The sequence below is a fragment of the Prenolepis imparis genome, unplaced genomic scaffold (genome assembly GCF_030444845.1).
Source record: "Prenolepis imparis isolate NDT839.2.m4 unplaced genomic scaffold, iyPreImpa1.0 SCAF_5, whole genome shotgun sequence".
NCBI classification, from domain to species: domain Eukaryota; kingdom Metazoa; phylum Arthropoda; class Insecta; order Hymenoptera; family Formicidae; genus Prenolepis; species Prenolepis imparis.
The window spans coordinates 17,285,180-17,309,596 of record NW_028141163.1 but is presented as its reverse complement, the minus strand read 5'-3'; the positions used below and the strand labels follow the sequence as shown (position 1 = coordinate 17,309,596).

General features: G+C 32.4%; 1 protein-coding gene across 2 annotated transcripts in view; it reads left to right on the top strand.

Moving 5' to 3' along the window:
• The window catches only part of LOC145935903 (receptor-type guanylate cyclase Gyc76C), a 101,911-nt gene that overhangs the window by 69,081 nt on the left and 8,413 nt on the right, over positions 1–24,417 (top strand). For both annotated transcript variants that reach the window (XM_083037680.1, XM_083037681.1), the window contains 2 exons: positions 23,312–23,618; positions 23,980–24,126. In XM_083037680.1, coding sequence (XP_082893806.1) covers positions 23,312–23,618; positions 23,980–24,126 — 454 coding nt within the window. The remainder of the gene's footprint in view (positions 1–23,311; positions 23,619–23,979; positions 24,127–24,417) is intronic.

Genomic DNA, 24,417 nt, shown 5'->3' with positions numbered 1-24,417 from the left:
AATCAACCGACGTCGAATACATCTCTTCCAGCGTTTCAGCGCGATCGTTAAATCCCTTTAATCGCTCGTCTCATTTAATAATCTCCGGGCGACGACGATTCTTCGGTTGTGCGCCACCGGTTCATTAGCTCTTCTCGTGGACCGCCGCGACGTTCTCTATTGCTTCGGCTTCTAAATCAAACCCCCTGCACGTCCATTAGCGGTACGACGCCACCGACGGCGTTGGCAACTTATCACGAATCCCCCTAATTGCGCCCGGCCATTAAATAATAAGTCGTTGCGAAGAGCGAGAGTATCGCGCGTTTTTTCATAGTTTCAATCTTTTTCTACTACCTCCATCAATGTCATGTAGCATATCTTCCTTAATACCTACCGGAGGCAATTTTCGTTTCAGAAAAATGCTAAAACGTTCCGTTGGCACTAAAATTGCCACAAAGCATCACGATATGAAAATTTTCCGCTCTAATCAGAATTAGCAATGAATCTCAGTCTGTCAAGCGCGTTTTATTTTCTTCTTCTCGAAGTACAATTTTTTTATTGCAGTTTGTCTTTTATTACATTATTACATCATAAAAGGAAAATCTGATTTTACTTGTACACAGAGAAAATTTTCTTTTAGAATTTACCCTGAAAATCATGAATACGGAACATATTTATAGTGTAAAATTAAAAATAGATGCAGATTGTTATTTTTACATTTTTTTTTCAGTTCTGATAATTTAACAATTGAGTTTAATTAACATAACAGCAATATGTTAAATTAACACATGAATGTGTTAAATATTTAACACAAAAATTTTAACGGGCATTTTTTTCAACAAGGAAACACAAATTTTTCAACTGTGTGGTAATCGTGGGACAATATGGTATGGAAAAAATAATATGAGATTTTCTCTGATTAATATCTATCACAATAAAATATAAAATATGTTTGATTAATTTTATTATATAGTTTAGTAAAATATTTATCAAATATATTTTATATTTTATTGTGATAAATGTTATTATTTTTTATTGTGATAAATATTAATCAGAAAAATTCTCAAAATTTTTTCCATATTGTCCCACGATTACCACGATTTTCGGAGTAAATTCTAAGAGAAAATTCTCTCATTGTCAGTGTATTAGAAAATCTGTTAAAATTGGGGGGGAATTGTTGCAATATATTAATAAATTTGAAACAAGAGTGGACAAATCCGATGGTTTATTCATATTTAATACAGTAACGTTCTATTAATACATTCTACAAATTCATCCGTATTCTGACTGTGTACAATGGAGATGAAACGGGAGGTGGATAAAAGTTTATTCTCTCATGAATTGAAATGTCACGCCTCTAACATACACATTCGGCTTCACGCGCTTCGAATAAGAAGCTTGTGTAAAGAACCTATATAACTGTGTGTGTCGACTAATTTAGCCGATTTTTCTAAACGAGCAGCTGGAATCGAGCGTACGTATCCAGCATCCTTCGGCGAGTATTGAAACGAGTGCTATCTTTAGCAGCAGACGAACGGGCGGAGCGTGAGAATACCGGTTTTGCCGGGATCGATAGGATTCGCTCGTCGTATTATCACCGTTTAAATATATCGTGACATTGCGAGAGAAAAGGAGAAAGAAAGACGCGAAGAAATGCAACAGAATAGCCTGTTTACTTACGCACGAACGTGTCGATGTACCGAATGAGTAAGAGACGTTGATGAACGCGCCGGCCATTTAATTGGACATTTCGCGACAGTTCCACGGATATACATGGAAAATCGTGCGAACGATAATCGGCCACTGTCGTCAGATGGAAAACCGGTCGCGGTTACATGAGCCAGAGACGAATGCGCGATAATTGCTCTCTATATCTTCTTTTTGCATCGTCTCCCGTCTCCATTTTGTATCCTCCGCGCTCGAGGGATCATCGCTCTTGACCAGTATTATCGATAATGAGACATATGCGACGAAGAGATAATGAGACTAAATATGAAAAGTAAAGCTACTTCTCTATTTGTTTTTCTTTTAATCATCAAGTCTACACAAAAATGTTCCAGACTCAATAATATCTAATAATAAGTTGCATATGGAATCGATTTTCCGTTAAATAAAATTTCTGATAAGTCAAATTTTTTAAATTCTTTATTTAAAATGTTTAGAAGTATTTAAATTTTCATCAGTTTTCTTTAAGATTAAAATAGAAAAGAGATAAAATAACAAATCAGAATTAAATAAGATGTAAAATTTTATTGCGTATATGTATATCATATCTGTGAATTTGTCGTCTTTTTCATCTTAAACGAATAACTGAAATTATTAATGCTATTAAAACCGCTTTTTTTTCCTTAATTTCCGCTCTAATGTTTCATTGACGTAAGCAGCTAGAAAAGAAACTGTGTTTGAAAGAATTTGAAAACATAATTGCAACATTTGGTACACACATGTCTCCTAATTCTATCTAAAACGACTTGATTCTAAAAAAAAAAATTCTCGCGATTATTCCAAGCGTAATAGCGATTATAAAAAAACGATCTAATAAGCATATGTAACCAATTGCACACTTGTGCATGATGTACTTTCCTGATAAGTAGGTTAGTCAGGTTTTACGCAACATAATAAGAAGAATCGATATAAATAGAGATATATGATTTCATAAAAATAAAAAAAAATACAATTGCGTGTAAAATATATCAAATATTAAATAATTTTATTCCAATACCGATCTCAATATGTGTTATGTCAAAATTTAAAAAAAAATTACGGCTAAGTTTTTTTTTTCTTTTTCCACGAATTAATTATATAACGATATCGCACGATATCGTGACGTCGATATTGTACGACAACGAGAAATCCATTCATTATGAGCGGAAACTAGTTGTGCTTTCGCGCGGGCGCGCAAATGCATCTATTTTTAGAACCCTAGAATGGAAGAATGAGCGAGCAAGCGAGCGCAGCGCGTGAGAAATACAGGTTTTCGCGCGGGTGAGAGTCCAGCCTCGGTGTTTGCTTCATCATCATCCTCGTCGTCGTCGCGTATATTTGTATTGCGCGGAGCAAAAAAAAGGGCGAGCGCGCGTGTAACGTGTAATATTGCACAAACAGAATCAATTAATACATTTATGTATACATCGCGCGAAAGCGAGCGAAGTGAACGAGAGCGCGACTTCGTATCGATAACGCGATAAAAAATCGGACAGGACAAAAACAAACGGTTACGAGGGAACCTGTTAGATAAACGCGTCATCCGGATCTATCTCTCGTTCTAGTGGAGAGCTTCGCTCCAGGATACCTTCTTCTTGTTCCGAATCCTTTTATGCTGCTCGTCTATTTTTGTATCCTATCCGACGTATTTATAGCCGGTATAGCAGTCTGATGACTTGTACACAGACGTTTCTTAGAATGTTATTATCTCTTCTTTAAGAAGAGATAATAATATGCAATTTGTTGAGAAAAAGAGCAGAGACACCGATTGTCATGATTTAATGGATAGAGCGTACACAGTTGAAAAATTTGTGTTAAATTTAACAAATATCACATGTCCCAAACGGTCCACAGAAATTTTTGTGTTAATTTAACATAATACGGATATGTTAAACGATGACACGAATATTGTGTTAATATTTTAACATAAAATAAATGCAAACTTCAAGTAAACTTAAAATAAATTTTGTGTTAAATTAACATAGTTTTAATGTAAAAATTAACTAAAAAAGTTGTTAATTTTACATTTTATCATCCCCACTTATATTATAAAGTAGAATCAACATTTTTTTTCTGTAAATTTTAACAGATAAATCTTATCACTAATAATACCGAACATATTTATTGTGTAAAATTAAAAGTAAATACACATTGTGTTATTTTTACACTTTTTTCAGTTATTTTAATAATTTAACATTTGAGTTTAATTAACACAACAGCAATATGTTAATTTAACACATGAATGTGTTAAATATTTAACACAAAAATTTTTACGGGGACCGTTTTTAACAAGAAAATCCAAATTTTTCAACTGTGTATGTACAGTGGACTTGTATAAACATCGTGCTAATAAACCTCGAGGTAATCCTGCGATTAATTCACCATCGATAACAAGAATGATATTCGATGTTTATTATTTATTAATATAAATACAATCATAATAAAAAAAAATGACTCGCGATGTCTGAGGTCAGTTAAGTGCTCTATTTTCCGCACTCGACTGCATTCGAGTTTCACAAAGTGCATATAGTATCCAATCAATCTTTTTGTCTGAATATTTCGCGACTCTAATGCGTAGTAGTAAGATTGAAAATTAATCTCAATATTCCTTTGCGAAAGATCATCCAAATAACTCTGCGTTCATTATATGAACGGAATGACTTATGATCGATAGCATACAGTTATAGATAAACGTGAAATATTGCTGTCTACAGCAATAACATTTAAATATGTTCAGACATTAATGAATCGGTCATATAATTTCTCGAAGTCGTTTAGCGAACAGAGTTATATTTAGCAGTCCCTACTTCTCCAACATATATATAATTAACTTTTGCACAGAAATAAAAAATTTAGAGGAATGAAGTTTTTTTTTAATTAAAATTGGATGAGTAATAAAATAAATCTTCGTAATCTATTTTTATTTTTATATATAGGTGAAACGTATTTCATAAAATTTTCTGAACTCGATCATCTATTACTTGAAAATTATTTATGTCTCGACATTATGTGAATTGAAGTTTCTAATTCTAGCTTCTCGTATCTGTTTCCGATAGTAGAAATAATTCTCTGTCATAACTACTTAAGTTTATTCACTATTTATCATCATTAGTCGTGCATTCATGTTAGAAAAGTACTTGTTCCGTCAAAACACGCGCTATTGATATGATAAAATGCATTCCTAATTACTTATAACGCGATGATTAATGAGAAACTATAATTATTATTAAAGAAAAACAATACACGTGTCAGTATTAGTTGTTCACCGGCTTTTCAGTTTAATGCGGGTACAGTCTTAAGTGACGACGATGCAGCCGGTTTTAAGCTAAAATACACTCAATTAACCCTTAATTGGCCGGCACCAATTATAAGCCTAACGTACGGACGCGTATTCATTTGGTCAACAAGAATGTATGGTCCGCCGACAATATATTTCTTTTATTTTATGACAGCGTCGCAGTAGCTGTCGTGTCAGATAAACGAATTTCTTTAAACAAAAAAAGTCTTTAATTATCCGAAGATTGGAGGAATAATAGTGTGTGTACTTTTTTTCTCATTTATATAAACATTATCTGTGACATATTAAATAAATCCAGCATATTTACTTACTCAAAATTATAAATGATCGAAATGCAAGATACTTTTCAATGTAAAAAAAAAATGTCACTTTGGAGAGAACCAGTTTGCAGATAAAGAGCAGATAATCGATACACAGTTGAAAAATTTGTGTTAAATTTAACAAATATCACCTGTCCCAAACGGTCCACAGAAATTTTTGTGTTAATTTAACATAATACGGATATGTTAAATGATGACACGAATATTGTGTTAATATTTTAACATAAAATAAATGCAAACTTCAAATAAACTTAAAATAAATTTTGTGTAAAATTAACATAGTTTTAATGTAAAAATTAACTAAAAAAATTGTTAATTTTACATTTTATCACCCCCACTTATATTATAAAGTAAAATTAACATTTTTTTCTGTAAATTTTAACAGATAAATCTCGTCACTAATAATACGGAACATATTTATTGTGTAAAATTAAAAATAGATACACATTGTGTTATTTTTACACTTTTTTTTAGTTGTTTTAATAATTTAACATTTGAGTCCAATTAACATAACAGCAATATGTTAAATTAACACATGAATGTGTTAAATGTTTAACACAAAAATTTTAACGGGGACCGTTTTTAACAAGAAAACACAAATTTTCCAACTGTGTATACATGAATAAAAAATGGAAAATGCCGCAATTCGCGGTATTTCGTAATGACTGCCTGATTCATCAACACACCTTGCTTCTGCGATCGACAGCTTTATTGTCGGCGAAACTATAATGAATAGTTGAGTAGAGCGCGAATGTGCTGATGTTTCTCTAAGAACACGTGCAAGGTTAAATTGTGCTCCTCGTGCATCATTGCTTCCGCGTTCACGATAATGAGATCAGTCCAGCTGTCGCGCTTCTTGCCAAGAATAACACTGGTAACTCGTTCGTATAAGTAGTATTAAAAATGAAGAGTTTAATAAAGTCAGTTAACAACTGTTGCTTTAATATTTAATATGTAAAAAACAATTCTAGATCTTATATAATAAAATGTCTTATTTTAGAATCTATATATTTTTATTTATTTATTTGAAGTCTCTAAAACTTCTGCAAGATCTTTTTGTGATCATAAGACATAAATTCTTATTTTTAACAGCCTAATTATTGTGTGAAATTGCAAGAAAAAATTAAATATTTTTTGACAAATAGATAAATTTTAACGCTTTGCGTTCGAGTCCTCTTAATATGACTTTTATGTGAAAACCATCTTTCTTGGTCGGTAAAACGTGTTATTCTTCAATGAGAGAGTGCACTGTCTCTTTATCAATGTCAAATATTTTCACTCGCTGCGGAGAAGCGAAGGGAAGGAAAGTGATAGATAATTTTTTGCAGTAATTTTATAGCCTTATTCCAGAAATAGATAGCAATTCAATCTCGATCTATTTAACATTCATCGCAAACTCGATTTTAATCATCTGATGATAAGTAATCATTATGTTCATTTTCATGCATTTTTACGCAGCTGTTGCATAAATTAATGGAGTTGTGGATTATAAAAAACAATTTTTTTCCTGATAATCAGTAGTTCAAATAATTATCTTCTTCCCACACATATTATAAATTAATATGCAAACTATAGTATATTATACATGGTATATATTTTGTAAAGCGTGCACGTGTGAGAATTTATTTGATTTCGCGAGATGAATCTTGATTAGTTAATTATATTCGCGCGAGTCTCGTGAAATCTTCAGAGCGCAACTCGAGACATCTTTCCAAGTTGCAGTACGAAGTGCGTGCGATTTTAACGAGCCAGCTCGCTCGCAATTATTTTAATTCGTCGTCGGTTAAACTCGTCGCGTTAAGAGTTCCTAACATCCCTGAATATAATTTCAAGCGCCGCTGATAACTTGCGGAATAATTAATAGACGTGACAGCGCGAACAGCTTATTAACGAGTCAAGTAAAATTATCGCGAGTTTAAATTATTCTCAATATGTCTGCGTTATAATATCGCTATCAATAGAAAACTGTGTACGAGTGAGAAAGTATCGATCTTACAGGGACATAAATATTGTAATGTGTTGTTTTGATTCGTTGAAATAATGATACAGGAAGATGATTGTATCGCGGTAGAGCGAACAAAAAAATAATTATAATTAGTATTTTACTCTCTATGCTTATAAATTATATTATTTAGTATCTCAACATTATACATTCGCGTGATGATGACTATATATTTCCATATTTGTATATATTATCTCCAGATAAATTATTCGAATAACAACAACAGGAGGGTAAATGTGTGATCTTTCTCAAACATATAGACCACAGATTTTATCGTGATTTGACATAAAGCAAGAATTTATTTTAATAATTTGATACAATTTTAATTATTAAAGACAAAGTTGAAAGCTCTGATATTGAATATCCACAATAGAAGAAACGAGCTAATTGAAAGAAAAGCGCACGTTAATTCTTGTTATTTCAGTGCGATTTATTTAATGATTAATTGTTTAAACTGACTTTAACAACTTTGAGCAATTAATAACTCGCAGAACTTGAAAGAAAAACAATTAACTTCTGCGCTTTAATTACCATGTTTGGTTTTCAATTAGCCTGGTTCCCCTAATTGATATTTAGTTATTAATACTTTTAGTGTTCCAAACAATTTTTTATGAGATTATTTCAGATATAATATTTATACATATATATATTTGTAGAGAGAGGGGGGGAAAGAGAGAATTATTTTATTCTACACAAAGGACGAGCGTGCAATTAAATTTTTGCTAAGTTTTTTATTTAGAGTTAAAAACACATTAAGTTGGACTCGTATATTGGAATTATATGTAAATAAAGAGAAACGCGAGGAATCTGAGACAAATTATTTATACTCATTCTAATTACACGAAATTGTTGAAACAATTTTAAATTTATACCATCAGCAAATTTATACGTTCAGATAACTGAAACTTTTACGGACTGAGTTGCTTATTACAGATATGCAAACATCGTCTCTAATCATTTAACTGTGCAACTCGTAAATTACATAAGACATGTTTTTGTGTAAAGAAATAAAAAATTGTATTTAAAAATTGAGCTCTTATATTTCTCTTTGAAAGCAGAGAATAATTAAAGCCCCTGGGTGCTCACCGCGGCCATATTGGAATCGTGACGTCAGAAGCGAGAAATAACACGTTGAGATGTTTTAGATGCCATTTCTAAAGAAAAACATATTTGCATAAAATAACACGTAAGATCTCTTTAATACACTTCTAAAAAACGCCGAAAACTATTCTTTTCCCTTGACAGTCAATCAACAACCGTAAAATGATCGAGATATCAGACTTTGACATGCGGAATGACTGCGCATGTGCAAAGACCAGACGGACTGGGCCTCGTAATATTACATTTTACAGCTGTTGATTGATTATAAAGGGGAAAGGATAGTTTTCGGCGTTTTTTTAGAAGTGTGTATTAAAGAGATCTTAAGTATTATTTTATGCAAATATGTTTTTATTTAGAAATGTCATCTAAAAATTTTTAGCGTGTGTTTTCTCGTCTCCGACGTCACGATTCCGACATGGTCGGCAAGGTACCGGGAGCCTTAACTCTGCAGCATCAAATTTCGCAATTTTTATGTTTAACAATAAGCCAATATATAGAAAACTGACTCAAAGACTCGATTAAGGTCGTACATAAAAATAAAAAATGACGAATTATCTTGCAAAAGTACGAATTGGCGAATTCGTTATGCAAAGGTGCGCTCTTTTTCTTTTTTTATTTTCATTTACGTAGACCACTTTTCAGCCTGATTCGTGTAATACGAATATCATATCAGTGCGATATTCAATGTCACACGGCGAAACTTGAGAAAGAGCTTCGAGCACGTATTTGAGCGGACCCCGAAAGTGCGAAAAGTGCGAAAAATTATTGGCGAACGGGCCAATGAAATATCATTACATCGTATAGGGTATCGGTGATACAAATTGCCGCCTACGTTTATTCATATATACATTTGTGCCGCTCCTCAAGTCAAGTCGTCGTCTCGTGTATATCCAAGGATACTGACGCGGCGCTACACGGCGCGGCTCACTAACTGCTTGTGTTTATCGCCAGCTATATTTAGCCCAGGCTATTGCTTCGCCGAGTGCGACAGACCGAACGAACGAACGAACGAACGGACGGACGGACGGACGGACGGACGGACGGACGGACGGAGTGAACGAGCCGCGGCAGCGCGCCAGCATCAGCAGCCAGCCTGTAACATTACGGCCGCGTTCCCATGGCGTATATCCTCCCCGTTCCATGCTCTACGAGATATCCCGTACCATTCCATTCGTATGCCTGCACGATCGCCCTCGCCATTCCGCGAGGCGTCGTGTTGGTTGGACCCTACGGTTCCGTGCGGTTGACCGGCGATGATGCATCTCGCGAGACGGCGGCGATGCAGCACTTCGTTGTTGCTGCAGCAGCTGTTTAGTGGCGTAGACAGATTGGCGGATTTTATATATATATATATATAGGGTGTCCCAAAAGTCCCGTAACAGTTAAATATCTCGAAAACAAAGGCTTTTTAAGGGGGGGACATACACCCAGAGGCATCAAAAATAGCCCTGTATTCATGAATTTTTTACTCGGAAAGTATTAGGATTGTCAAAAATCTATTATATGTATATTTAGTAGTATAAGGTAAAACTTATTGAAAAATGTTAAAAAATATGATATTGCTGCTGACGTCAGATGCTATTGCCCAATATGCAATCTACATATATGGTTCATCTGAAACAAGAAAACTCGATTGATTGTTAAAATATACAGATGAATTTATCTTCGTCGTGGCGAATTTTTAAAATTCGTAATATTTGTAAACTGACACTTATCTAAATATAAGAACGAATTTTTTATTTAAAAAAATGATCGTTTTTTGGCTGTTAAAAAAACTAAGGCGTTTAAAAAAAAGCCTACGACAAAGACTGGATTTATATTTTAAGAATCAATCGAGTTTTTTTGTTTCAAATATAGATTGCGTATTGGATACCGTAAAACGCAACAGCATCTGACGTCAGCAGCAATATCTTCCATATTTGTTAAAATTTTTCAATAAAAATTTCACCTTATATTACTAAATATATATAATATAATAAAAACCTCATTTTGATAATTCTAATACTTACTGAGAAACAAAATTTTTTGGTGCCTCTGGGTGTATGTCCTCCCTTAAGAAAAATGTTTTAAATAAAAATTGTAGGGTTTTAAGTGGCAGATAAAGTAATAATTTTAGTGTGACTATAAATAGCATTGTTAAGGCCACGTACAATTCTTTGAAATTTTTAAATGGAAATCTCTATATTTGATTACATATTCATGTAGCTTATCTTAAGAGCTTGTCAAAACACTAAAATAGAGTCTTTTCCGTTAACAATAAGTATTTTTCGAGTTATGGAGCTTGAAAGATATTTTTTGACATAAAATACAAAATATCTTGTAAAACATTTAGTTTTCGGTAATCTTATCTTAATATTTTTATTTGCACAGAATAATGAGACCAATCAATTGGTATAAAGAAAACGCATAATTGTTTTTAAGAAAAAATATATTGCAATATGTATACATTTTCTTAAAAATATAACTATGCGTTTTCTTTACACTAATTGATTTGTTTAATTATTTTTTGCATAAAAGTATTAAGGGAGGATTATCGAAAACTAAATATTTTACAAGATATTTTGTATGTTATGTTAAAATACTGTAAATTTCAAGCATTATAATTCGAAAAGCACTGAATGAAAACATACTTTATTATAGTGTTTTGAAAAGCTTTCGAGATAAGCTACCAGAATGTGCAATCAAAAATAGGAGTTTTCATTTAAAAATTTTAGGGTAAATTTTACATGGCCGTAACAATGCTATTTATAGTCACATTAACATTACTACTTAATGCTCCACTTAAAGCTCTATATTTTATTTGAAACATTTTTTTTCAAAAAGTTTTTGTTTTCGAGATATTTAACTGTTGTAGGACTTTTGGGACACCCTGTATATTATAATTATTTATAAAATATTAAACATTTTTTTTTAGAGCAGTCTATTATCTATCTTTCCTAATGAGCAGTTTATATTATATAGTAGCCGAGAAAACTCCTCCGTTCTATATATTTACTTGTACATATTGCAATAAAATTTTCTCAGAAAGTAAAAAAAATAAGAAAATTATATATATAAAATAGAAGAATTTTTCTCCACTACTAATATAAAATGTTTGTTAGGAGAGGTAGATAATAGACTGCTCTAAATAAATTTGAAGTATTTTATAAATAATTACACTGGTCAACACTGATTTTATTGCTAATTATATATATACATATATAAAATAATGGTGTTGTATGTAGTAAAATAATAAAAAAAAAACAAAGTAAGCTAATTCAGATAATTAATGCATAGAAACGATAATAAATTATATATGGAATTAATTTGCTAATTTTTGCTTTTTTTTTTTGCTGTCACAAAAAATTGTTTTCCTCAAACCATTAAAAAGTTACGAATGGCTATAGATAGCTTATGATTAAGCCATAATGCTCTTGTAAAAATAACATATACATAAGTCAGAGCAAAAAATTAACAGTACTAGAATTTTTTGCTATTTTTTTTTTGCTACATTTTCCCATCAAAAATATTTTTTTGCTCGCGAAATAAGTTTAAAAAATTTATGTTTTACCAAGTCATTGTAAAAAATAGCATATACATAAGTCAAAGCAAAAAATTAACAGTACTAGAATTTTTTACTATTTTTTTGCTCCAATTTTTTTGTTATTGATATCTTTTTGAACATTGGAGCAAAAAAATATTTTTGATGGGAAAATGTAGCAAGAAAATAGCAAAAAATTCTAGTACTGTTAATTTTTTGCTCTGCCTTATGTATATGCTATTTTTTACAAGAGCATTATGGCTTTAATTTTTTTTTGACAGCAAAAAAAAGCAAAAAATTAGCAAATTAATTCCATATATAATTTATTATGTTCTGATAATTTGGCTTAGATAGCTTAATATATACCTCGTATATATAGGTGTCATAAAATCGTAATTTGAATAGTCATTATCTCAAAAACTAGAGTCAATTCGTCATAACTATTGTTACTTTTGGATTCAGCATCTCCAAAATATCCTAAATTCGTTCAAACATCCTTGGCAATTAAACAACTTTTTTTTGTCGACCAGTGTTATAATAAGAAAGAAAAAAACATGTTTTAACATTTTTAACGCTAAATATGACAAGTAAAAGCTTCTCCTTTTACACTATCAAATTAGACTTCCATATTAAATGTAAAAAATACGAAACGCGTAGGGCTAATTAGAAATGATTACGAAAATAAACTCGATACGACTGTGCCTACGCTATATGAATCGGGAAAATTGCCGAATCAGTTTCCCATCGGGAGACGCAAATAACAGAGAGAAACTTTCTAGAATCCACTTTCCACGATGCCTCCGCGGAACCCTGGTCTCTTTCGGTCGTCGAAACTCTGAAAGTCGCGCATGTGTTCCCTGCTGCGAGAGAGCCGCAGGTATATCGGTCATCGGAATATCGTCACACCTAATTTTTCATTCGTCTCTCCGCATTAAAATTTCCCCCAACGTGATGGTTTTGCCGTTTCAAGGCAACTACGTCGCGCGCGAACTATCGCTATTTGTCCGCCGTGCGGCTATAAATAGAAGCGCTGTTGATTTATGAATAAATAAAGGCATCGACGGTATATATGTGCGTGAGGCTCGTTCTGCCTCTTCTATATGCGTGCGAAAAGAGACTGCGTGTTCTCCTCTCTTTAACACGTGACATGCCGAGTCCTGATCCAGGGCCGCATTAATCCCTTTCGATCCGGCACAATTTTCATTAAGATCATACATGTTTATTTATCGAAATCGCGAGAGTGGCTCTTAAAATTCACAAGCAGCAGAAAAGTTTTTTTTAATTCCGTATATACAGGGTGAGTCTTTTTAATCTTAACAGGCAAATATCTCGAAAAGGAGAAGATTTTTTTTAAATGTTTCAGACGAAAGTTTTATGACTTCAAAGGGGACATAAGATGGTACCATTGGTTTGACCTTGGATAGTCATTTAAAGGTCACGCATAATTATTTTTTAAAAATGTTACAAATTTGATATTTTTTCTTAAAAACAATTGATTGGTCTCGATTTTCTATGCATAAAAGTATTAAAATATAAAAGTACCATCTTACGTCCCCCTCGAAGCCATAAAACTTTTGTCTGAAACATTTTTTAAAACAACTTCTCCTTTTTGAGATATTTGCCTGCTAAGATTAAAAAGACTCGCTCTGTATCAATTTCTCATTTCATCAAAATAATGTAAATCTTGTTATATTATTCTTCTGTATTAATTATACAGAATGCGTCAATTTTTATCTCTCGTTTATGGTCCATTCCTTGCAAAAATATCGATGGCAATGCGCGTTTGATCATAATTAATAATTCTTGCTGAGAAGATAACTAGTTAGACACGTATAAAACGTTTGCCTTATCGGAATGCGAAGATATGAAAATTTGCAAAATGCGATACGAGATATAAAAAGACTTCGGAGAAACTGTGCTTCATCGCGCGCGTCGATTATAACATACGCTTTGATTTGTCAAAAATAACTCATTGTCAAAAATTCGCGCCACGTGTAGCGTAATATGAGTTAACATGAATTTATCATTGATTGAATATATTTACTCATGTAAATATATTCTATGTATATATACATATATGTATAGACACGTCCGCTGATGAATATATATGAATGCATGACGCAATCTAAATATAATTACTGTAGTTTTAAATATCAACGACGTCTGGAACATCGTCGTAAGAAGAAGAAAAAAATAATTACTAACATTAAGTGCTAATTCTTCATGGAAAGAAGAGAGGGAAGGGATTCCATCGCTAAATAAGAGATAAAAGCTGCGATTCTCGACAGCTAATATTTTCATTTTTTTTCCGACTTTTAAAACTGTTCGTTGTTTCCCATCTTTTTTTTTTTTTCCTCGAATTAAACGGATTAAAATAACTATCGTACTATTGCGACGTTTGCACATCCTCTATGTAACGCACGACGATACCACATGGCTTAAAGATATTATATTTCATCGATGACCTTGAAATATGTCACGATCATCCGCTGCATGCCTTCCAATCGTGACCTTTGCCACATACAGGAAATTGACGATTCTGCAAAAGCAAAGTCGCTCATCGTCGTCGCACTCTTGTCGCATCGCTGTCATCTCTTTTTATATAAGTTAAGTATTAATTATTATTTAATTTATCGAGTACACCGAGAGAATTTTCTCTTAGAATTTACTCTGAAAATCATGGTGATCGTGGGACAATATAGTATGGAAAGAATTTTATGAGAATTTCTCTGATTAAAATTTATCACAAAAAAAAATAATATTTATCACAATAAAATATAAAATTTTATGTTCGATTAATTTTACTAAACTGCATAGTAAAATTAATCAAACGTATTTTATATTTTTTATTGTGATAGATATTATTTTTATTGTAATAAATATTAATTCGCTAATAATAAAGAGAAATTCGCATAAAATTCTTTCCATATAAATTTATCACAAAAAAAAAATAATATTTATCACAATAAAATATAAAATTGTATGTTTGATTAGATTTACTAAACTGCATAGTAAAATTAATCAAACATATTTTATATTTTTTATTGTGATAGATATTATTTTTGTTGTAATAAATATTAATCAGAGAAATTCGCATAAAATTCTTACCATACCATATTGTCCCACGATTTTCAGGGTAAATTCTAAGAGAAAATTCTCTCTGTGTAAAGTTATCGAAATTATCAAGATTGACATTATTAAATTCTACATTGATATTTTATCGTCAACGTTTACGCGATATGCAACTAAAATTAATTAACGAAAATATAGCAATCTGAAATAAAACTTGACGAAGACTTACGAAACACTTTTAGTTGGTGATAACAAGCTCAACTAAATTACAGACGAGAGTATTAATATCATCGAGATTTATTCGGCCAAACGATCTGTTGTATGGTTGATTCTTCCTGCAGAGTAAATAATGGGAAAGAAACGCCGAATGATAGTTATTAACGGAGTTTCGCGGTTATAAAAGGATTTATTGTACTGCTCACATTCACAGAGATCTCTCAGACATTTCGTGATTCGCAAAATTCGGACGAATCTACTATATAGAGTGACCTGAATCGCTAAAAACTTTCTCAGTCGTAAGATTGTTTAACGAATTGGAAATTGTAAATGACATTAGTTTAAAAAGAATGTAATAAAAATTCATAACAAAATTATTAATAGAGAAAATTGATGATTTAATAAAGCTCGAGAGAATATAAATGAAAAATAAAAAAATTTTGTATTTTAATTGTTTTTTGTTAAAGATTTAATGCGCTATGTTTAACGATCGAATTATTTAATGCTGCAAGTTTTAAAAATTCCTATTAAGTATCGATTTTTCATTAAATATTTTATATAAAAATTAATTTATTATATAAAGATAAATTTTTCAATTATCCTAAGAAAACAGCGATTTTTAAATAATAAAAATTTTTAAATACTCGTGCACTTTTTTCAAAAAGGAATATACATATTCCTTAGCGAGAATATACATATATGATTCTGTTCATTAGGAAAAGCTATAAAAATAGAGGTAGCCGAGGTAGTTCGAAAATAGGAAGCCATTAATTAGTTCTTGAATGAGTAAGAAAAATGACGTGGAGGTTTATATTCTTAACGAGCGTTGAATTCGCAATTCTTCCTCTTCAGGTGTCACTTCCGTTTCGTGTGAACAGGATGAAGACGCGACAAATGTCGCGATTTATATGCAATTGTAGAATACATCGTCGACGGACACATGTCGATTACGTGAAACGCGTACGAACTGTCTTAAGATGCGCTACGTCATTCTTCATCAACTTATGAAACGATTTAAATCGCGCATTACACTAATGTGTGTACCGCGCCACATCCGGCTATATCTAAGATGAACTTTGTGACACTGTTTCGGACGTTAGCAACAACAACTCGTGGCAATCTGTAACATACGTAACATTGATAATAGCTGTTGAAACTCGTTTTATTTTTAGAAAGCGTAATGATACATAAATATGTAAACGATAATTGTGTACTACAAGTGTGATATTGAGATTATTCCTTTCTCTCGTGTTGTTTTATGTTCGTTCCACAAGTATTTGCTTCATTTCCGTCGATATTCGATGAATAATACGGATTTGCTATCAAATTTTTTTCGCGATTGTTTTTGTGCGATATTTAACTCGACTAATATTGATTACGCGAGCTGTATATCAATTGTGGTCAAACACTCGTTTCACGCGATTTTTACACAGAGAGAATTTTCTCTTAGAATTTACCCTGCACAGTTGGAAAATTTGGATTTTCTTGTTAAAAACGGTCCCCGTTAAAATTTTTGTGTTAAATATTTAACACATTCATGTGTTAAATTAACATATTGCTGTTGTGGTAATAAACTCAAATGTTAGATTATTAAAACAACTGAAAAAAAGTGTAAAAATAACACAATGTGTATTTACATTTAATTTTACACAATAAATATGTTTGGTATTATTAGTGACAAGATTTATCTGTTAAAATTTACAGAAAAAAAATGTTTATTTTACTTTATAATACAAGTGGGGATGATGAAATGTAAAATTAACAATTTTTTAAGTTAATTTTTACATTAAAACTATGTTAATTTAACACAATTTATTTTAAGTTTACTTGAAGTTTGCATTTATTTTATGTTAAAATATTAACACAATATTCGTGTCATCATTTAACATATCCATATTATGTTAAATTAACACAAAAATTTCTGTGGACCGTTTGGGACATGTGATATTTGTTAAATTTAACACAAATTTTTTAACTGAAAATCATAATAATCTATAGAGATATCTATAAAATATGTTTGATTGTGTTAGATATTATTTTTATTGCGATAAATATTAATTAGAAATTCTCATAAAATTCTTTCCGTACCATATATAGTCCCACGATTACCATGATTTTCAGGATAAATTCAAAGAGAAAATTCTCTCCGTATACTCGCGCGAATCGATATAGCTTAAGATAACGAATTAACATATTGTATTGCGTATTTATAGTACCGAGGTCGTAAAAATATCCTATGTCGCAAGAACGGTGAGGAATTGCTCTTATATTTTCCGTAGCGAGAAATCTATGATGCAAATCGGCCGATCGTAAAACCTGGCTGGTATGCGAGAGCAAACGAGGTCTTCCGGAATTTTTTTTTGAATGAACGCCAAGGCGCGGCACAATGGATCGTCCTTAACGCAAAACCACGCTGCCATGAGTTGTTTCGAAGAAAAAGAAAAAAAAAATCGCGACGCCTTACAAAAACCTGCAGAATTTAGAACGAGGTTGCGAGTAAAGTCGCGGTAAATCGAAGGACGTTGACATACAAACCCGAAATTATTTTCCGAGAAAAACGAAATTGTATATTATTGCCAAGTAATAAGTCCTCGTCGCTGTAGAATATTTTTCGAAAGATTGGTCGAGAGAGAAAGAATTTTTTTCGGATGACACGTGTTCCCCAGTTACATAATTCTCTCTATCTTTGAAATTGAAAAGATCAGCATACATTTTTTTTATACATCTATACGAGTTATAAATAAGTGCGTGCTCTATCGTGAGAAATCGATCTCCGTTATTATTGTTAATTAACCGTTTAAAGGCTAAGCAAATCCGTCGCGAAGACTGGGATTGATTGCGCAAGCAGCGAGAGCGATTATTATTTACGCGAGCAAGCGAAAAACTGCGGTCCCGTACGATATGTCGATCGCGCAAAGAAGCACAAGTATAAAAATCGGCGCTGAAGATCGTCTTACGAAAGAGGATTTCCTCGACTGTTTTTCGCGCGCCTACACGGTTGAGGTTGCACAACCAGACACAATCGGCTGGTAGAGAAAACCAGTTCGTTGTGCCACGGAGAGCTCTCGAGTCTTGAGCTCCCTCAAGGTGGTCTCGTCTAAATATAGCCGAGTGGAGCCCAGAATAACATCGCATCGAGCCGGCAATGACCAAAGCCCACCTCGCCTCGTCCACGAACTAGGATAACCGCTTCGAGTGGCGGGTCAGTTTTGGTCCCACCGATCGTCCTTTCACCCAGCGAGAAGATAAACAAGGAAATAAACAAACTTAACGGGAAGGCATTTCGTTGGGAGATCCGTATAATGAGAGGAGTGAGATAAAGTACTCAAAATATGCTGCTGCATATAAAAAGCAAAAGTAAAAAAAAGCATGATAATATATAAATAATATATCAAAGGAATTTTTAAGAATATATGCAGGAATTTCTGGAAGTCGCAGTATTGAAATCAAGATCAAGACACTTAATGACAAGATTTGGCAGAATAATCGGAAAATTCTGATCTGTTAAATAAGCTCATGTCATGTTTATGTCAATGGAATATACTCTTTGACACTTATTTTCACGTCAAACGAGCAGGTTGATTATATTTGATGCTTCAAATGTATGCTGAAAATATTGGCCCGAGATGTTACGTGTAATGAAACATTTCAGAGCGTGAAAAGTCTCGTAAAATCACAATTCTAATATTAGAATGTTGTCCGCGAACTAGGCTAACCGACCTGAGCATTGGGTCAATTTCGTGTCTATCGGAAATACCGATCCTATCTAGAAGGAGAGAAAAAGCGGGAAGTTCAGATTCCGATAAACAAACCTGACCCGCTTCTCTATTCTTAGCTCGAGAAGACAAATATGTACGCGGTTTCTCTTCTACTAATGGACGGCGAAGCTATTACTAGAAAACTAACGACTAATAATAATTTCTCAGACAGGCTGATAATAATAATTTGTAATCGTGACATGTGAATTTGCATAAGCTAACTTTTTTTTACAATATCACGTTTATGAGAATTAATTAAGGCTCCTGGCTCCTTTCCGACCATGTCGAAATCGTGACGTCAGAGGCGAGAAAACCCACGCTAAAATTTCTTAGATGCCATTTCAAAATAAAAAAATATTTCGATGAAACAGCACTTCAGATGGCTTTAGCACACTCTTAAAAAACCCCGAAAACTATCCTTTCCCCTTTATAATCAATCAACAGCTGTAAAATGTAATACTATGAAGCCCAGTCCGTCTGGTCTTTGCACATGCGCAGTCATTCCGCATGTCAAAGTCTGATATCTCGATCATTTTACAGATGTTGATTGATTATAAAGGGAAAAGGATAGTTTTCGGGGGTTTTTAAGAGTGTGCTAAAGCCATCTGAAGTGCTGTTTAATCGAAATATCTTTTCATTAAAAAATGGCATCTAAGAATTTTCAGCGTGTGCTTTCTCGCCTCTGACGTCACAATCCAATATGGCCGCGGTGAGCACCCAGGAGCCTTAAAAAATAATTTTTTTTAAATTAAATTGTCGAAAAATAAATATCAAAAAGAACAAGGGAAGAAACGATTGAAACTGTAGAAAATCAAGATGCTAGTAAGATATCGATAGAGGATAGCGATTTATTTTTTTCACTATATTCTTTAAAACTCGAGACAACAAGAAAATTACAAAATAATTTGATGGTTATTTTTAAATTTATTTATGATTATTCATGAATTGCTTTGCATTAATAACAATAATTACTATATCAAACATATCCAAATATTATTTGGAACCTATAATAGAGTACCATATACAACACTTTGGTCACAGTTGAGTTATATCTCTCGTTTATATTACGAGATAAAGAAATAAGATAATAAGGAAAAAAAATATAAATATCAGATAATGCCGATCGATACATTAATACTGATAATACCGATTATAATGACATGAAATACTTGTGATAAAACTTCTCTTGTAGCCTCACTCAAAACATTTCTAAAATCGGCCAAGAGCTATCAGAAATTGTTATTAATTAAAAGTCGGAGATCGGATGTATAATATTATACTTATACTTGCTACAGTCAAACTGCTGAAAGCATTATAACTTTCTGTACCCTCAGATAAAGACGGCAGGCAATCTCTGTATATAATGACGAAGAAATGAGAGAGAGAGAGAGAAAGAGACTCTCAACGACGTGGCGGTAGTTGCTACGATTAAAGAAGAACTGACCCCCACGACTGTCACGTTTAATTTATATGTTAATGAGGAGCGCATGTCATATTTCAGCCGCCCCGTGCACCATCTCTTAGAGTATGTAAGCGCGCAGGAGGAAATTCCGTTCTCGCCCCTCATCCTCTTCCCCTGGCCCCTTTTTTGGGTTTATATTTAACCACACCACACACCACGGCACCCAACGCAGCCAACTTTGCCGCATTATTCTCCCGGTGCATCTTAGGTCCCTTCCTCGCCCTCTCTCTTTTTCTTTTTTCTTTTTTTTTTTCTTCGCGGCGGTCTCTTCTTTTCCCTTCCTCCCTCTCGGATACACTCGTTTTCATTGCGCCGACGGCTAGTCCGTCGTGATGCACGCGATTCACGCACACGAGTGCTTGTTCATTTTCAAGGAAAGGTGGTCTCACACAGCCTCCTCCTACGTTAATTATTCTAAAAGAGGGATCATATAGAGATTGATAAGCGATGGAGCGATAGATCTGACGCAGTCAGCAAAGTCATTTTAATTTTGTTACAAGTTTCTATTTTCTTTCATTTGGAAATATGTGAAGCTTTAAAAAATTGTATATATATATATAATGTCTCCCATCCCAAATATCTTTTTTCCTAAGTGTCTTTTACAAAAAAATGTTTCGTACAAAAAATGTAGGATTTCGAGGGGGAAAGAAGTTAGCACTGCTGATTTTTTTCTAAAGAGCGATTTTCAAGATCATTTAAAGATTTTTTTTTTTTTTTTTTTTAATGAAACTACCTTGATTTTTTTGCATAAATCAATTTCTTGCAATATTCACTATAAAAAGTTATAAGAGTCAGATGGCCAAAAAGAATAGTTTACGAGATATTTTATACTTTAGTTTAACATAATTTATTCACATAAACTGTGAAATATCTCGTAAAATATTCATTTTTCATCGATCTTACCTCAATACTTTTATGCGCAAAAAAAGAGGAATTAATTGATGTAATGAAAATTCATAGTTTGTTTGTAAAAAAAAATTGTATGTAGCTGCTAGTTGCAAATTACATACATTTTCTCAACTATTCACTTTTTGGCCATCTTACCCTTTATAACTTTTCATTCTAAATATTGCGGAAAATTGATTTATATATATAAAAAATTAAGTTAGTTCCATTTAAAAAAAAAAAAAAAATGACCTTTAAATAATTTTGAAAATCGCTTTTCAAGAAAAACTTATTAGCGCGAACTTTTTCGCCCTCGAATTCTATAACTTTTGTACGGAACATATTTTTGTAAAAGCTTAAGAAAAGTGTGTGTGTGTGTGTGTGTGTGTGTGTGTGTGTGTGTGTGTGTGTGTGTGTGTGTGTGTGTGTGTGTGTGTGTGTGTGTGTGTGTGTGTGTGTGTGTGTGTGTGTGTGTGTGTGTGTGTACACATATATATATAAAGAAGATCCATAAGAGAAAAATCTTCAAAAACTTGGATTTACGTTTTCCTATTATATTCCCTTAATTTTTCGAGACTTTATCGAATCTAACATAGAGACAAATAATGTTGTTAATAACAAGAGAAAAATAATATTGTTTGCAATAAGTGAACGACCGTCGAAAACTTCAATGTGTCCTGTATGTAATACGATTCCCATATATCATATAGAGATTTCCAACTATTTGCTGAATAGGTAACCGGACGTGATCGTGAACGTAGCAAATTCGATTATACGCGTCGCGTGGATAAACTCTTGAGTTCTAAATAAAGGCGGCACTAAATAAATCCTGTTTCGCGATTCAAATGAATTATATACGGTTATTTCATAATCGCGAAAAATTGGACACGAAAATAAAATTTATGAACCCTTAAACAACATAAGCGTAGCGCGCGTCATTCCTCGATTTTATATAAAAAAGAAGGATATTTTAATATGTTTAAGCTTGATTAATATTTTTTGACAAAAATCAGCTGATTAAAGCGTTAATTTGCTAATTAAATTTTAAAATAAAAATATGTTATAAAAATTAAAATATAATAATGTTATAAATAATATGTTATAACACTTTAAATTCGAATAATATTTTTTGACAGAAATCAGCTGATAACTGTCAAAAAATATTAATCGAGTTTAAAGTACTATAATATTTTACTTAAAACATATTATTTCATATAATTTTTATTACATATTTTTATTTTTAAATTTAATTAGTAAATTAACGCTTTAATCAGCTGATTTCTGTCAAAAAATATTAATAAAACGTTAATTTACTAATTAAATTTTAAAATAATAATAGAGATTATAAAAACTAAAATAATATGTTATAAGTAATATGTTATGTTTTATCTGCGATTAATATTTTTTGATAGAAATCAGCTGATAACTGTCAAACATATTAATCAAGTTTAAAGAATTATGACATATTATTTAAAACATATTATTTTAATCGTTATAACATATTAGTTTAAAAATTAATTAGCAAATTAACGTTTTATTAATATTTTTTTACAGAAATCAGCTGATTAAAGGGTTAATTTGCTAATTAAATTTTAAAATAATAATATATTATATATTATAAAAATTAAAATAATAATATGTTTGAAATAATATATTCAAATGAAATGTTATACTACTTTAAACTCGATTAATGTTTTTTGACAGTTATCAGCTGATTTCTGTATCATTCTTTTTAACATAAAATCGAGGAATGGCGCGTGTTGTTCTAGTCCCTTGCTAAAAAAAGGCATGTTAAGTCGATTCTCGCAAGTATTATTGCCTGTTTTTCGCTATGTTGATTAGCTGGTTGGTATGTTTATTAGCTTAATGTCAATAACATGCCTTATTTAGAAAGGGATACATAATCTCTCCAGACTCCAGGTAAGGAGAATGGAAGGGAATCGCGACAACATATGAAATTCCCGATGAGTAATGTTGTACGACGATCGTTGCAGAAATGCTCGGACTACAAGGCCTCAAAAGTGAGGACCTTCGTGAGGACCGAACCGCCGGATACGCAGGTGACCAAGTCGGTGATCACCCTGCTGCAGCACTATGGATGGAACAAATTCACGATCGTGAGCGAGCGCGCCTGGTCGACAGTCGCCCGTTCGCTGCAAGAAGATGCAACCAGGAAGAATCTCACCGTGAACCATTACAAGATCGTCGAGGATCGGCACACGTGCTGCGAGGAGAGGCTGCCTTGCTGCCAAGTCAGCGTATGGTTCCAACTCATCCAGGAGACCAAAAATATGACCCGCAGTCAGTTCGCATTTCTTTACATTTTGTCAGTTAATTAGCTAAGATTCGATCTCTGAGCATTGATCTGAGAATTTTAATTACGATTTTTTAATAATTTTGTCTCTTGAGATCAGCATTAATTTGAAAACAACATGTTTACCTCTACTTTCTTCATTTGACATTCTAATTAATTAATTAATAATACAAGTTCTCTTGTTTATGTATAATAGATCATTTATGAATGATTAAACTTCTTTTTTGTGCACTTTTATAAAATGTCGAATTTTGAACAAGAGTATAAAGTTTTCGTTTATTTTACATTTACAAAAATTAATCTTATTTTTTCTATTTAAGCTAAAATATGTTGTATTTATTACTTCAGTTTACATCTTCCTCGGCACACCAATGTCCCTGATAGATATGATGAATTCGATGCAAGGCCAAAGGTTGCTGGACGACGGGCAATACATGGTAATACACGTGGACATGATGATGTATTCGCAACGCGAAGCACAAAAATATTTATGGAGTGAGTACGTCTGAACTTTATCGCATGTTAAACCAATCTTATCAAATGTTACGGTAATAGTAACATCGATAAGCCGATAATTGCATAATAATCTGAAGTCTATGCTATTTATAACATAATTATGTGAAACTAACTTTAATGAATTCAAGACTGAATTATTATTTGCCTGCATTTCTTTTAACAGTTATATAACAAGTTTAAGATTTCTTATTTTTAAATCTTACATCATACAACATATATACATATACAACTGCCTAATTTCTGTAATTTTACAATAATAATAATTCATTA